Source organism: Diospyros lotus, chromosome 14 (assembly GCF_014633365.1).
Source record: "Diospyros lotus cultivar Yz01 chromosome 14, ASM1463336v1, whole genome shotgun sequence".
Taxonomy (NCBI): Eukaryota; Viridiplantae; Streptophyta; class Magnoliopsida; order Ericales; family Ebenaceae; genus Diospyros; species Diospyros lotus.
Genome location: NC_068351.1, coordinates 32,221,241 through 32,238,447, shown reverse-complemented (window position 1 = coordinate 32,238,447; position 17,207 = coordinate 32,221,241). Strand labels below are relative to the sequence as shown.

The window sequence follows — 17,207 nt, the reverse complement described above, 5'->3', positions numbered from 1 at the left end:
GGCCCAATGGGGGCAACTGCCCCCACTATGCTAGATTTTTTTAATCTTATTTTTTATAATAATATACTACTAAAAATAAAAAATATATATTATATTTTACAAATAGAAATAAAAAAAGTAAATATTGAATAGAGCAAGTATATAATGGCCCAGTAGTAACCATTACAACATTTTTTTACAATTTGCTCATAATTTTATTTTTTTTTACAATGATGATGCAAATAAAGCTAAGTGTTAAGGAAAATTGTGAAGCAAAGAAAGCGAGTATGAAGGAAATTTATATTGAGAAAAATGAATAAATTAACAAAGCAAGTATTGAGCAAATTGATGTTGCACAACTTCCTATGGATCTCGGGTTAAAAACTATAATAATGGATTACAATATTAATTTTTGAGATCAAATTATAAGAGTGTACTTGCAAAGAGATCTGTGTCAGTCTCGAAATCAAGACGATTCATTACAGTTTAATTCAATGAATTTGTTAATTGGTTGAAATATAGTATAAGCAAAGATGTTGTATTTAAAAAAAATGGGGAAAAAAGAGATGGTGATTTTTTTTTTTTTTTTGCGAAAGAACGGTTCAGTAATTAAAAAAAAAAAAACTTTAATTTCATGTTGGAGATGCTAATAGTGCACACAATTAAGCTCGAAACAATTATGAAACTTTAATGAATTAAGAACAAAATATTGAGACAGTTTTCTTCAGGCAGTTAGAACAAACACTATGTGATTATCTAATTCGTGTGAATGCATTAATTAATTGTGTTCGACTTTTTTTACGGCAAAAACTAATCTTTCATGGTCATGATAAGTCTAAAGATTCAAATAATCAAGATAACTTTTTTGAACAATTGCAATTTCTAATATGAAAAGTCGTAAGGAATAATTGTAATTTTTTTTTTCATTTTAATACTATCATTATTATCTTATTTTTAAAATTATATTTTTCGTATTTAAGTTCGCCCCCACTGAATCAAAATCTTGGTTATGCCCCTGGTCACCGACGGCCGTTGCTGACCACCGCTAGACAGTGATTTCCACGATCAAATCTTACCGTTTTAAACGCAAGGCAAGGGGATTAATATCACCAAAAATAGGCCAGATCTAACGACGAGATTGCCGTAGATCACAATAAAAATGTAGTCGAATATGAGATCAAACGGTTGAATTTCACAAAATCGGTGATTTATAGAAATGTGTTTGGAAGAGAGAGAGAGAGATAGTGACAGGAAGAAAAAGAAAGAGAAGAAGAGAAAGGAAGGTGGGATGGGAGCCGTAATGGGGTGGGCTTGGTTCATCTTGGGCTTTTGCCAAAAATAAAACCAGAATTTTTTTTTATCTGGCCCAATGGGGCAACCGTCTCCACTGGGCCTCACTTGACTCCACTCTCTCTGTGCATCTCAAGAACGTGAGTTCCCATAGGCATGCACAACCTTTAGTTCGATTGACAGCAATAATCAGACTCGGCACGACAGCAGTGCTGCAAAGTCCCGACAAGATACCATAAGTTAGAGAATAGCATACGATACCCTGACAAGAGAGCGATTCATCCTCCATGAGAGGTACTAACTAAATTCACAGCTCCAAATTTCTACTGGTGCAGAGAAGCTTGTTTTTATGCTTCATAATCATATATGCCACTGGCTATTACACCGCAGGAGAGTAATGATCCCATGGGACTTGTCTGAGTGAGGAAGTTATATAATGCACCAAACTTTTTAAGCCAAACAATTCTGAGACTGCAGGCTGCAGCAGGCACGATTGCGCAGTGGGCGCCATATCCAAGTCCTTTTAGCATGGTCAAGACATAGATTGCCCTGGCCAATCCACTGCCACCGGCCTTGGAAGGCAAATTTCCTGGTAAAAGAAGAACCAAAGCCGGATGAAGAAATTATGCAAGATTTTGTACAATAAATGGAAGTAAAAAGTGATCGATTGGTACACACCTTATGATAACCTCTTGAGAAGTATCCACCACCAACCCGACCAAGAAAGTTCCAAAAGCTAATCATGCAAACAAAATGTCTGTGTTGCTATATCCATGAGATTGGCATATCTGACTCAGGTTATTGATTATTGTCATACCAGAACCAGAAGGCAATACGAGGGAGAAGAAAATAAGCCAGAAATCTGCTTTTATCAATGCCTGCATTAAAGTGAAATCCTCTCCTCTGCGAGGTCCCTTCTTCCTCTTGATCCTCACTGCTCCTTCAGCAGCCGCTTGAAACAACTTAGCTTGCAAATAAGCGATTTTAGTCTTTCAGGTGCTGGGAGTGATTCAACTTCTGCAGGTTTCTCGTCTTCAATCTCACTGAAAATGACCTTGTTTCCCTCCTGCTTGCTTGTTTCGTGTGTCTGAGGCTCGAGGAGAAAGCTCTGTCCTTGTGGAGGTTTAGGTTCGTAAAACTAAAAAGTCAATATAATAGGAATGATAAAGTCAGTATAAAGATCAGCAGAACTGCAAGTACTATGAGTATTACTTGGCTCATATTTACTACATCCTCGAGCAACAGGATGGCCAGTAAGTAGGCTGCTAGAATAAGACAGACACTACAGATGAAGAAGAAGCTTGAATTATCACAAGGTCCAACCTGTCTGTGACCCCCGACTGGTCTAACAACGAACATCAGATAACAATAATTTGAGTCATATTGCAACCATCAATATCAAACATGCTTCATTTGCAGCATTGATTATGTTATAATTTGAGTCATATTGCAGCACTCAACCCGGCAAGACCCGGCAAATCCCTTAAGTATCCCAACAATGGGGCCGCGGCTTCTGGGAAACTTCTGCACACAGGACACTGGAGCTCTAGTATTGAAGTAGGTCTCTGTTATATTATGAAACATAAAATGAGGCCCATGGCTGGGGGGCTTCTTGTGGCAACCTGGGCTGCCCCTTCGGGCGCCCACTAGAGGGCCACAAGAAGCAGCCAGCTTGGGCCAGCCCAATTCTCATATCTTGTGTCCTTTTGTCGTTTTGTCTGCTGTTGTCTCTTTTGCACGACTTGATCCAGACCATTGGCGCTGCTTTTACTGATGCAATCCGAGCCATTCATTTCATTTATATCTCGCCTCGAGATTGTTGTTTTCTGATCGCATTGAAGACGATTTTTGATTGAGGGGGTTTGTAGAGGGTCAGTCATTTTTAGGGTTATTTCTTTATGCTCTCTCTCTCGTTCTTTCTCTGTAAATGTTGTATAGATCATCTTCTGTAAGGGTTCTTGATTTTGTTTTTGTTTAAGGTAAGCACCTAATCTGTAAGTGATTTCGTGGCTTATTGTTTAGAAAATCAGGATTGTTTGTTATTATTTTTACGTTGTAATCGGATTGAATCTATAGTGGAGTGAGCTCTTCTCACCGGAGCTCAAGTGGACGTAGCCCTATTTTTGGGTGAACCACTATAAAATCTCGTGCCTCCTGTTTCTTGTTTATGTTTCAAATACTGTCAATATTGCTTTGTGTTTATCGGTCAGTTCGTGCGAGTTCATCTGTGGAGATTTTGAACTGTGCGTGTGCATTTGGAGATTTTGCTATCTCTGTTTGTTTGTAACAGTGGTATCAGAGCCTTCTGGTTTATCGTATCCAACGTTTTAGGGTCAAAATCTCGACCGACTCTTTTTTTCGAAAAACTAGGGTTTCCTTTCCTTTCTGTGTCGGTGTTGTTTTTAAGAACTCTAGGGTTTTCTGAAGAGAGCCTGTCAGCGTGAGTTTGCTGTACAGGTCTCAGTCAGTAAACTAGGGTTTTGTTTTGTGAAATTTTCGTGTATTACGAAAATGACAACAACCCGATTTGAAATCGGTACATCCGATGGAAAGGGGGATTTCGGAAGTTGGAAAAAGAAGATGAGGGTTTTTCTCTCTCATCATAAAGTGCTTATAGCACTAGAATCAGATGACCGGAAATGGTCACCTGAGCAGCTGGCCCGAACTGATGAAATCAGAGAAGAGGCATTTAATCTGATTTTTCTTCATCTTGGTGACTCTGTAATCCGTAAGGTTGACGGTATATCTCTACCCCTTGAACTTTGGAATAGATTAGAATCTTTATATTCTGTAATGTCTGCTCCAAATTTGGTTTATTTAAAAGGCATGTTGTTTAACTTTAAGATGAATACATCTAAGTCTATGGATGAAAACATAGATGAATTTACTAGACTCACCTTGTTATTAAGAGGTACTGATCAGGCTTTAGGAGATACTAGTGAGGCAATGATCTTGTTAAACTCCTTACCTGATGATTATGATGTAGTGAAACATGCTTTACGTTACACTGGTATAGTCCCTAATATGGAACTTGTCATATCTGGTATTAAGGCTAGAGAATTAGAACTTAGTACATCTAAGAAAACTGGCAACAATTTGTTTGTTAAAGGAAATACAGATAAAAGAAATTATACTATGAATACTGAACAACATAATGGGTCAGGATATAAAGGAAAAAAGAAGGATAAGAAGGGAAAACAAAAACAAAAGTGGAAATGTTACCACTGTGGGAAAGAAGGACATATAAAGAAATATTGTTATGACTACTTGAAAAAACAAAAGCAAGGGGGTAATGTAACAGTAGCAGCTAGTAGTTCTAATTGTTTGGCTGAGGTGCTTAATGTTTCCTCAAGCTTAGTTATAAATGAATGGATTATGGACTCTGGCTGTTCTTTCCATATGTGTCCTAATATTAACTGGTTTCAAAACTTTAATAACAGAGAAAGTGGAATAGTGTATATGGGAAACAACCATTCATGTAATGTTCAGGGTAGAGGTGACATAACTCTTAAGTTGCATGACAACAAAATTAGAACTCTTACTGATGTAAGATATGTCCCTGACCTTAAAAGAAATTTAATCTCACTTGGTACACTTGATGAGTTAGGATTCTCATACAAAGCTGAAAATGGTTCCTTGAATGTATTTAAAGGAGATGAATTAATCTTAACTGGCTTAAAGAAAAGTGGTTTATATGTTTTAAATGGCTGTTTTCATTCCTCTGTTATATCAAATTTTGCATGCTATGTTAACACTGATAAGACTGAACTGTGGCACTTGAGGCTTGGCCATATGAGCCTAAAAGGTTTGCAGGCACTGTTAAACCAAAGATACCTTGGTCCAGTGTCTGCTGAGACCCTCGGTTTCTGTGAACCATGTGTGCTTGGCAAGCAACACAGGATGAGTTTCCATAAGGGAACTCACCTGGCGAAGGCATGCCTTGAGCACTTACATGCAGATCTTTGGGGACCCTCCCAGGTCCCCACCCATGGTGGCAACAGGTACTTCCTTTCTATCATTGATGATTATACCAGGAAGGTGTGGGTTTTTCTATTAAAAACAAAAGATCAAACATTAGAGAAATTTAAAACCTGGAAGATCTTAATAGAAAACCAAGCTGATAGGAGAATTAAAACTCTTAGAACAGACAACGGTTTAGAATTCTGTAATAAAGAGTTTGATGATTTCTGTAACTCCCAAGGAATAAATAGGTATAAGATTGTTAGGAATACACCCCAACAAAATGGGGTGGCTGAAAGAATGAACCGGACCCTCCTTGAAAAAGTGAGGTGCCTTTTGTTCACATCTGGTTTGCCTAAATCCTTTTGGGGAGAGGCCTTAGCAACAGCTTCACACCTAGTAAATAGAAGTCCCTCCACAGCCCTAAATTTAAAATGCCCTGAAAAAAAGTGGATTGGAAGAAAATTAAACTTCAACTACTTAAGAACTTTTGGCTGTGAAGCCTATGCTCATCAGTCAGAAGCTAAGCTGGAACCTAGATCCACTAAGTGTGTTTTTGTTGGGTATCAGGAAGGAACTAAGGGATATAGGCTATGGGAAAGGCAAGCTAAGGGTGTAAAAATTATCATCAGCCGAGATGTTATATTTAATGAATCAGTTTTCCCTTGTAAATTATCTAAAACTGATGACACAGATAATTCCACCATTTTAGGAGATACCCAAATAGAAGTGGAGCATCAAGTTATAGATAACAATCCTTCTAATGCTCCAGCTGTACCAGTCCTTTAACCTGAAGGAGACCCTTCACCTACATCAAACTTAGACCAGACCTCTGATCATGAATCTGATCATGAGGAACAAAATGATGAAACAGAAATTGAGGTGGAGCAATATAACACCCCTCAACATAATCTGGAAAACTACCAATTTGCTCGAGATAGAAGCAGGAGGTCTATTAGACCACCTTCAAGGTATGCTTTCTCAGATTTGGTATTTTGTGCCCTAATGGCAGGTGTTGAGATAAGGAGCAGTGAGCCTTCCTCTTATGAGGAGGCTGTCAGCTCAAAGGAAAGTAAAAAATGGCAACAAGCCATGGATGAGGAAATGGCCTCTCTAATGGCAAATGAAACTTGGGTTCTTGTCCCTCGTCTAGAAAACCAGAAACTGATCCAATGTAAGTGGCTGTTCAAATTAAAGGAAGGTATATCTCTTGATGACCCTATTAGATATAAAGCAAGACTAGTAGCTAAGGGGTTCACACAAAGGGAAGGGATAGATTACACTGAAATTTTTTCTCCTATGGTCAAATTTAAGACAATTCACATGATGCTTGCAGTAGTAGTTCAATTTGATTTAGAACTTGAACAATTGGATGTTAAAACTGCATTTTTACATGGAGACCTTGATGAACACATTTACATGGTTCAGCCAAATGGTTATGTTGTGTCTAAAAAACCTGATCATGTTTGTTTGCTGAAAAAATCTTTGTATGGCTTAAAACAGGCACCAAGACAATGGTACAAAAAATTTGATAATTTTGTTCTAGGGGCTGGGTTTATTAGAAGTCAATATGACAATTGCTTCTATTTTATGCTTACAGATTTTCCTGTTTATCTACTGCTTTATGTAGATGATATCCTTCTTATTAGCAAATCTAAGTCAAAGATTAATGAGTTAAAATCTATGTTAAATTCAGTTTTTGATATGAAAGACTTAGCTCATGCTAAGAAAATACTAGGAATGAAGATTGAGAGAAATAGAAGCAACAATAGCCTTAAGATACATCAGCATGATTACTTGGTGAAAGCTGTTCATAAATTTGGAATGGGAAACTGTAAAACTGTCATAGTTCCATTGGTAGGACATTTTATTTTATCAAAATTACAATGTCCCACATCCAACTCTGAAATAATAGAAATGGAAAATGTCCCTTATGCAAATGTAATTGGAACAATTATGTACTCAATGATAAGCACTAGGCCAGACCTTGCATATTCAATTTCATTACTCAGTCGATATATGTCTAACCCTGGTAAAACACATTGGGATGCCTTAAAACATTTGCTTAGGTACATAAATGGTACTGCATGCATTGGTTTAAATTTTAAGAAAAGATTTGATACTCTTGATCTTGTTGGTTATGTTGACTCTGATTTTGCTAGAGATAGAGACTCCAGAAAATCCACCACTGCTTATTATTTTACTTTGGGTGGAAATTGTATAAGCTGGAAGTCTCAGTTACAGCCTCTTGTAGCTCTGTCCTCTACTGAGGCAGAGTATGTGGCTGTAACAAATGCTTTTAAGGAAGCCATATGGCTTCAAGGCATTCTAAAGGAAATTCACTTGCTTCAAAGCAAAGTGATGGTTTTCTCGAATAGCCAAAGTGCCATCCACTTGTCCAAAAATCCAGTGTATCATGATAGGACCAAACATGTGGATGTGAAGTATCATTATGTAAGAGAAATGATAGCCAACGGAACTGTGGGAATTCAGAAAGTATCTTCAGCTAACAATCCAGCTGACATGGGTACCAAGGTATTAACTGCAACTAAATTTAAGCATTGCTTAAAACTGTTGCATATCGATGATGGCTAATTTCTGGTCATCAAGAGCTGTGAAGGTGAGAATTGTAGCATGATTTACTTATATTTTCATATCTGATTACTTAGTCATTTGATGTTTCAAGGTGGAGTTTGTTATATTATGAAACATAAAATGAGGCCCATGGCTGGGGGGCTTCTTGTGGCAACCTGGGCTGCCCCTTCGGGCGCCCATTGGAGGGCCACAAGAAGCAGCCAGCTTGGGCCAGCCCAATTCTCATATCTTGTGGCCTTTTGTCGTTTTGTCTGCTGCTGTCTCTTTTGCACGACTTGATCCAGACCATTGGCGCTGCTTTTACTGATGCAATCCGAGCCATTCATTTCATTTATATCTCGCCTCGAGATTGCTGTTTTCTGATCGCATTGAAGACGATTTTTGATTGAGGGGGTTTGTAGAGGGTCGGTCATTTTTAGGGTTATTTCTTTATGCTCTCTCTCTCGTTCTCTCTCTGTAAATGTTGTATAGATCATCTTCTGTAAGGGTTCTTGATTTTGTTTTTGTTTAAGGTAAGCACCTAATCTGTAAGTGATTTCGTGGCTTATTGTTTAGAAAATCAGGATTGTTTGTTATTGTTTTTACGTTGTAATCAGATTGAATCTATAGTGGAGTGAGCTCTTCTCACCGGAGCTCAAGTGGACGTAGCCCTATTTTTGGGTGAACCACTATAAAATCTCGTGCCTCCTGTTTCTTGTTTATGTTTCAAATACTGTCAATATTGCTTTGTGTTTATCGGTCAGTTCGTGCGAGTTCATCTGTGGAGATTTTGAACTGTGCGTGTGCATTTGGAGATTTTGCTATCTCTGTTTGTTTGTAACAGTCTCTACATTGGTTCCCACGAATATAGGAACACAACATTTTTGTCTTAGAAACATCAATGAGAACTGCGAAGATGAGAGGGTGAGAGGGCATTTCATGTTGCAAAAAGTCTGCTTCTCAAGAAATAAGATTATATGTTCCTAGGAACTTCCAAGTCTCGGTTGGTTCACATATATTCACTCAGAAAACTTAAAGCCGGTGCTGACAGGGTCTTTTGTTCTTGCTTTGCCAATTAATTAGCAAGGATGTATCTTTATCAGTGTGAAACTCTGTCAAGAAACAACCTAAGACAAATCCAATTATAATCTTCATCTTTCTATTCTTTGATTGTCTCTCAAAATTCAGTTCTCATAAACTAAGAATGCAATGCAAAAGTTTGACACCAACTCTTATGATTCTAATCTATCATTAACTCATAAAACTTAGCCACCTCCTAACTTGAGAGACAAAATTTGAACTGCAAGACCTCATTTTTTTCCATACTCCAATTCAACAAAATGGCAATCTGCTAAAACGTAGTACCATACAAAACAATATGTTGTAATCTTTATGTGCACAAGAGGTGATCATATAAAAAAGATAACAAAAATGAGAAAGCAAAGAACATAGAGATTTTACGATGTTTGACCATGTACTTGCCTTCACGCGAGAGAGTAATGAATCCTTTTGCTATGTGAAAACAGGGTACCTAGCATGTCGTCATAAAGGCAAACCCTTAAATGATAGAGAAGCTTTGGAAGTTAGAAAATTACTCGCTGGTGCACAGCAGACTATAACCTTAATCTATCATGTTCCTTGACTATCTACCAATTAATTCAGCTTACTTGGACTTGCCTAGCAATATGAGCCCCAACCACAGACAATATACCCACCAATATTTAACTTAATTACATCTATCCACAAATCACCCAAGATGCAAACAAGAGACAATCATAAGTAAAGCAAACCCAACTCAATTTGCAAAATTCTTACTTCTTTCATACATATGTAACACATACATCATTTTGTACATCTGTCTGAACAAATAAGAGTAAGACTGCGTACGAAAACTAGTCTCTCAGCTTTCTCGAAATGAGTATATTATATATATATATTATATATATAGTACAAGAAGGAGAGATCGAGGGGGCCACAGACACTGACCACCCATAAAGAAAGAAAAGGGAAGAGAGGAATGGAGGAGAGTTATCTTAATATTTTTGTCTAACTGTTTAACGAGGAAACGCACTTTCATTTGTTTGGGAGTTTAAGTGAAAATAAAGATGAATGAAAGTATTATAATATTAAATTTTTAATGTAGCCCTTATTGTGGGTTTTGTGTTTCCTAATGAGACCCAAGGTGATGGTGATTTTTGGGTGGATTTTATCTTCATAAGTTTCGGTCTGCGATTGAAGAACCCAAATCTGTCACCACTTTTAAGCAGCCCAATTTAGAAGTCGGGTCACAAGCCCTATTTCCATTTTAGAGGTGGCTCAAGTAGGAGAAGCCCATTGTTTTGAGCCCAAAATACCTCTTGTCCCTTAGCCCATAAACGCACATATAAAAGGCCATTTGTGCGGCCCATTTTCTTGGTGTTTTCCCTTTCTCGGCCAAACCCTAACATCTCTCTTGAGTCTTCTTTCCTTGGCCAATTGCGATCTCTCTCCTTCCATATCCAACCGATCATGATTGGGTCTTCTTGTCTTTGTGGGTTGATCTTTACTTCCTTTCTCTCGGTTGCCTTTCCTTGTGTGTGCGATAGGCGATCCGTCGATGTCGATTGTAACCTCTACATATTCTTGACCTAGGTCTCTTTTACGGGGAAGCTTTCTTTCTTGGCTTTGTGCTTTCTACCCTCTGTCTTTGTGACCAATCTACCTTCTGCGGTAACCTACTGTGTGTGGCTTTGATCATTTGGGTGAGAGAGAAAGGGTTTCGTTGAGTTCGACTAAGAGTTGTTGGGGTTTTCTAGGCTTATGGTTTGGGACTTCATTGTGGCTTGTGGTTCCTATTCATTGGCGTTACCAAAATGGTGAATTGTTCTTTTAGATCTGAGTCTTGGAGCGATTTTCGTGACTGCCATTATTGCCGAAACAGAGAGTTTTTCTTTCTGTTCTTCGTGTTCTTAGTCTTCGTTAAATTTGGTTCGATTTGATTGCATTAAGCCATTTGTTTTGTAATTGATTTTTCGCAACATCTATATTTTATATTCCCATACATGACACAAAGGAAAAAAAATTAAAAGAAAAATTTTTAATTAAAAAACGGCCCACATCCTTTTTCATACCTTTCAACGTGGAAAAGACAAAATTTTAAAGGAAGTGGGGGGAAGGAGGGGATCAAAGGTTGTGGTTATGGGGAGTAAAAGTTTAGTTTATTCAAATTAATTTAATCAAAATGATTGAATTGTTTTAGTTCTGTTTAATTTTTTTTTTTTTTTGCATTGGTTTGATTCAGTTAATTTTTCTTAGAAGTTTGGTTTTTAATTTTTGATTTGATTTTTTGATTAGAAGAACAGAATTAACCAAACTTATTGAACTTTAAAATGATATTATTTTGATATTTATAAAACGGTGTTATTTTCTTCAATTTTGTGTGTTTTCTATCAGTTGCTTCTATTTTTTATTTTTTACATTTATTCAATTTAACCGGTTCGATTAGATTTATATGATTTAAGTTTGATTTTTTTTTTAATTAGTTCAATTTTTTGGGTAAATTGGTCGGTTGGGTTCCATTTTACTCATCAATTCGTTTTAATCATTTTGCACACCCCTAATTGTGGGATATTACATCTAATTTCTCATAAAAAAAAATCCCTAATTGTGAACAGGAAAAGAGATAATAATGTATTAATCTTAGTTTCTGTTGGGAATATTGAATGTAAATGGTATACAAAAACCATAAACAATGTGATAAAACATACTTGTTTTCACAGCAAAAATGAGCAAAAATGAAAAGAATCTTTGGATTGAATTACTAGTGAAATTATAATAACGGAATTCATTTGGAACCCACGGCCTAAAAGCCTTACTTATATAGAAATTGCTTTTGAGAGTTTTTTTCTTCTTTTACTTCTACACACGTCGGAAAACCATCCCCATGGGTCATTCAACGTTTTCGTTGTATATATTTCATATATATACTAGTATACTCACGATAGGGGTGGATGCAAGTGTGAGCTATTGGTCTCTTGACACACACAATGGCCACTCAAGAGGGAAATGAGGTGAATTGAGTGATTAAAAACTTATTGAACTGATTCTTCCCTTTTAAAACTCTTGAGATTTTCTTATACACAAAATACACTTGTTATAAATATATGTGTTGTTTGGAAATAGTAGCAATATAAATATACAAACAACCACAATATAAACACAAGATATATAATGATTCGGTGTCTCCAACACTTACTCCACTCTCTCAAGGTCAATCCGATACTTGAGATTCCACTAAAATCACAACTAGGTTTCCACACAAGATCACCTAGTAAACTTGTACACCCTGAGGTTTTCCCTTAGTTCACCCCGTAAACTAATACAACACAAAAATACACCTAGTTTACTTAGGCTCTAGGATGCCACTTACAATCTACAAATTAATACAAGTAAATTAATCATATGCCCAACACACTTGGATTAAAATGGATACCAATACAAGAACAATATACAAGGCAAATATACAAATAAAATGATACAATTTTTTACCACACTTGGAGAGAATATCTCATTTGCATTGGGCTCCAAAGATGAATATTTAAACTTGAGACTTGGATTGCTTTTCTTGAGTGCTTGAGAGCTTGGGTGTGTTTTAGAGTGATAAGAAATGATAGAGCATTATAACCTCCTCCAAAAATGTCTTCGAGATATATATAGTGGAGCTCCCAAATTACCTGTAACGACCATAAATTTTTAACCGTTGGAGTCTGGCAGTCGACTGTTCTAACCAACAGTCGACTTCACGACACCCATAGTTGACTCTTGCTGCCAATAGTTGACTCTCGCTCAACCCACAGTCGACTTCTCACAGACAGTCGACTCTCATTAGCCTACAGTCGATTGGCTAAAACCCACTCTTGGCTATCTCGACTTGGCATAAACAATGCTCGGCTATCTTGACTGATGCATATCCACAATCGACTACCATTTGACTTACAGTTGACTGTCTCTCATCGGGAGTCGACTCTCAGTCTAGATTTCAGAAAAATAAAGATTTATTAGTTTGTTTTAATACACAAAAATAAAGATTTATTGGTTCATTTTGAAAAATAAAGATTTCAGAAGAAGATAGGAAGTTAGAAGAGGAGAAGAAGAAGAAGAAGAAGAAATACTAACGAGAGAGAGAGAGAGAGAGAGAGAGAGAGGGGGGAAATAAGAAAGTAAGGAGTAGGAAAGTAAGGAGAAAAATGGGGGAATGTTTGTCACCCCACCCCCCATTTATGTTTTCTCAACTTTGCCCTTTCCACTTGCGCGCACACACATATATTTTCATTTCCTTTTATGTTATTTGCCACTCATTTAATTTTTCTTTTAAATTTAAATCATCCTTTTGTAAATGAGCTCAAATCCCAAACCCATTCATCCTTCACATATAATTTAAGCCCAACTCATTTAATTAGGCCCAACATGTCATAAAACCAAAAAGCTTATTTTCAACTTGGCCTAACACTCAAGGTCCAAAAGTTCTATTTTCACTTGCCTAACTCACATCATTTAAAATCAACTATGGACTCAATCTATACATAGTTAGGCCCAATCCATTAAAAATTGTTTTATTTAAATTCTAACTACCATTTGTTATGGGCTTTCTTACATTGACCCAAATCTAGCTTCATCAAACCATCAATCAATTTTATTTAATTTTAAAATAATATAATTATATATATATACATCAAAATAAAATAAATATAAAAAATGGTATAGACCCACGTCGTCACAGAAGATAACAACAGAATCCATAAAAATGCAATTATGTTGGCTTTTTCTTATTGACTTCAGCTTGGTTTCCTGAGAACGAGAATGCAGTTGATGAATGAAAGAAATTCCCCTGGCATGATGCTTATATAAACACGATCTCTAGTGACATCTCCTGGCATCTCAAGAGCGCGAGTTTCCATAAAGCTGCGCATACACCCTCCTTGTTCGATAGACAGCAATCAAACTCAGCATGACAGCAGCTATGCACAGTCCTGACAAGATACCACAAGTGAGAGAATAGCATACAATACCCTCACAACTGGGCGGTTCATCATCCGCCATGAGAGATCCAAACTTTTGGTGGTGGAGAGCAGCTTGCTTCCCGGCCTCATAATCATATATGCCACTGGCTATGACACCAGAAAAGACTAATGATCCCATAGGGCTGGACAGCGTAAGGAAATTGTACAATGCGCCGAAACTTTTTAAGCCAAACAATTCTGAGATTGCAGCAGGCACGATTGCCCAGTGGGCGCCATATCCAATTCCTGTTAGTATGGTCATGACATAGATTGCCCCCGGCCAATCCATGGCGTAAAAGAAGAGTCCAGAGGCCATAATGACCTGAGCGAAAGCCATTGCCACTGGCCTTGGGAAGGCATAGTTCCTGGTCAAAGAAGAACCAAAGCCAGATGAGGAAATTATGCAAGATTCTGTACAACAGATGGAAGTATTGAGTGAGTGATGGGAAGGTTGGTACACACCTTATAATAACCTCTGAGAAGTATCCTCCACCAACCCGACCAAGAAAATTCCAAATGCTAATCATGGAAACAAACATGTCTGTGTTGCTATATCCAAGAGACTGGCATATCTGACCCAAGTTGTCGATTATCGTCATGCCAGAACCAGAAGCCAGTACAAGGGAGAAGAAGATAAGCCAGAAATCTGCCTTCAACAATGCCTGCATTAAAGTGAAATCCTCTCCTCTATGAGGGCCCTTCCTCCTCTTGATCCTCACCGCTCCTTCAGCAGCCGCTTGAAACAGTTTAGCTTGCAAATAAGAAATTCGTTTTTGCCTTTCGGGTGCTGGGAGTGATTCAACTTCTGCAGGTTTCTCGTCTTCGACCTCACTGAGAATGACGACCTCGTTTCCCTCCTCCTTGGATTTGCTTGTTTCATCTGTCTGTGTCTCGAGGAGAAAGCTCTCCTCTTGTGGGGATCTCGGCTCATGAAAGGCCAATATAACAGGAATCATAATTGGAAGCAATAATATAAGGATCAATATAACTGTGAGTATTACTTGGCTTATATGTAGTGCATCCTTGAGCAACAAGATGGCCAGCAAGTAAGCCGCTAGAATAAGACAGACACCATAGATGAACAAGAAACTCAATTTATCAGAACCTCTAACTTGTTTGTGACCCCCCACAGGTCTAACAACGAACATGACAGAGATGACAACAATCGATGGCCAGACTGCAATCATCAAGATCAGAGATGCTTGATTCGAAGCATTGATCGTGTTGTAAATTTGAGTCAAAATTGCACCACTCAACCCCGCGAATCCCTTGAGTATCCCAACAGTTGGACCACGGCTTCTGGGAAAGTTTTGCACACAGGACACCAGAGCTCCGGTATTGAAGTAGGAATCAACATTGGTTCCCACAAATATGGAAATGCACAGCTGCATAGTCAAGCCAAGTTAACATTTTTGTCATAGAAAAACCAACGAGTAACTGTGAAAATGTGTTGTAAGTTAACTTTGGCAAGAAACAACTTATGTAAAACCAATATTAATCTTTTTTCTTGTTTTCCTTGATTCTTCCTCAAAATTATCAGTTCTCATAAACTAAAGAGTCCAAACTATTGACACCAACTCTGCTGATTTTAATCAGTCGTATTAACTCAAAAACCTTATCATCCTCCTAATTTGATATCCAAAACCTGAACCATTTGAACATAGAATTTTCACAATGCTCGACAATATACTTGCGAACTTGAGGAAAGCAATGAATCCTTTTAGTATATGAAAACAGAGCACATAGAATGCATTTACGAAGGCAATCTCCTAAATTGTAGAGATGCTTTGGAAATTAGAAAATTATTCCCTGGTGCACAACAGGCTATAACCTTAATCTATTATGTTCCTTGACTAATTACCAGCTCATTTGGCTTACTTGGCCTTGTCTGGCAATATGAGCCACAACCATGGACAATATACCAATCAAAGTACTATATCCATCCAAAAATTAGCCAAAGTGCAAGCAAGGGGCAACAATAATATACCAAACTTTTATCCCTCTATATGTGGTCAATTACATAAATGCTAGCTCTCTAATCATTTCAATCCATGACCTCATCATAATTAAGACCCATGTAAATAATACCATACCCGAGTGTCTTCCACTAAGTTTTTCTTGTTCTTCCTCTCTCTTTTGCTAAATACTTACTCCTTTCCATCCTTTCCATCCAAAGTGCAATCAAGAGAAAGCATAGGTTAAAAAAACACAACTAAATTTACAAAAATGCCCACTTCTTTGATGCATCTGTAACATATTCATCATCTTGATCTGTCCAAACAAATAGGTTAAGGTAGTATACAAAAACAGACCCTCTTAACTCTCACCAGAACCGAAGAGCCCGAGATGCCACACACACACACACACACGTGCTTACAGAAATATATTAGAAAGAGAGGGAGGATAAGAGGGGGAAACTGACCACCCAGAGCGGCAAAGCAGGCAATCTGTGAGTGACAATGAGCCAAACCAAGCCATACCCAACAAAGTTCTGAACCACCCCAATGAGAAGCACCACCCAGATGGGCAAAACCTCACTCAGAGCACCGGCAACAAACCCAATATTGTCCCCCAAATCCTTGGCCACACCCAGAATGGCAATCTGCCTCTGATTGTACCCCATAGAGCTCTTTATCACCGGCGAAATGCTCCCGAACAAGTAACTAATCCCGGCGCAAGATTGAACCCACATCGAAGCCACGAACACCAGCCATCTGTCGTTGAAGAAAGCCTTCGCTCTCTCCTCCAAGTGGTCCGTCTTCTCCGACGCCATGGCCCGGTGTGGTGTGGAGCTCAATCGGCGAGGCTTGAAATGACAAAGATCTTGCGGGATCTTTCGGATATTAGGGAACAAGGCGGAACATGGGGCTTTGATTTTCCTTTGCTCTTTGGTTTCTTCCTATTGACTCCGTGGACAGCAATGCTTTGCTTTGATTCATTCTGGGTTGGCTGAGAAAAGTGTTGAATAATGAAGGCTTCAAGATATTTTCAGAATCATTGGAAGTTTTCTTGTGGTAACTGTCACATTGGCGGCGGCACCGGCGCACTGCCAACGGCCAATTTATTTCAAGGAAAATGTTATTTGAGGACATAATTTTTGACACTTTTGTAACGTTTTATATTAATATTTTATATTATGTAATATATTAATATAAATATATAAGATGATAATGCAAAGTGTCAATAAAAATGTCAAATTTAAGTTTTCGAGTAATATTTTTGAAGAGCATCCTCACTTTATTTTATGTGGCTTGATTGTATTTTATAATTTTAGAGAATTAATTTTAAATTACTTTGATTTTGAGAAATTTAGAATATACACAAAGAAATATCTAGTAATGTGAAAAGTCACTCTATTGTAGGCCA

General features: G+C 37.7%; 1 protein-coding gene and 1 pseudogene across 1 annotated transcript; both read right to left on the bottom strand.

Moving 5' to 3' along the window:
• Window positions 1–1,336: 1,336 nt before the first annotated feature.
• LOC127791011 (protein NUCLEAR FUSION DEFECTIVE 4-like) lies at window positions 1,337–5,146 on the bottom strand (annotated as a pseudogene).
• Window positions 5,147–13,446: 8,300 nt separating this feature from the next.
• LOC127789638 (protein NUCLEAR FUSION DEFECTIVE 4-like) lies at window positions 13,447–16,861 on the bottom strand. The gene is made up of 3 exons (XM_052318573.1): window positions 16,264–16,861; window positions 14,304–15,226; window positions 13,447–14,206 (listed from the first exon to the last, which is right to left on the bottom strand). The coding sequence occupies exons 1-3, from the start codon at window positions 16,612–16,614 to the stop codon at window positions 13,720–13,722; spliced, it is 1,761 nt and encodes a 586-aa protein (XP_052174533.1). The 5' UTR covers window positions 16,615–16,861; the 3' UTR covers window positions 13,447–13,719.
• Window positions 16,862–17,207: the final 346 nt, after the last annotated feature.

What these genes read in the sequence shown, in the direction of transcription:
- LOC127789638 (XM_052318573.1), bottom strand. Translation starts at nt 16,614, where the DNA reads ATGGCGTCGGAGAAGACGGACCACTTGGAGGAGAGAGCGAAGGCTTTC. An exon ending in CTGCTTTGCCGCTCTGGGTG is followed by an intron (nt 15,227 to 16,263) that starts GTCAGTTTCCCC and finishes TTGACTATGCAG; the next exon opens with CTGTGCATTTCCATATTTGT. An exon ending in TTCTCAGAGGTTATTATAAG is followed by an intron (nt 14,207 to 14,303) that starts GTGTGTACCAAC and finishes TTCTTTGACCAG; the next exon opens with GAACTATGCCTTCCCAAGGC.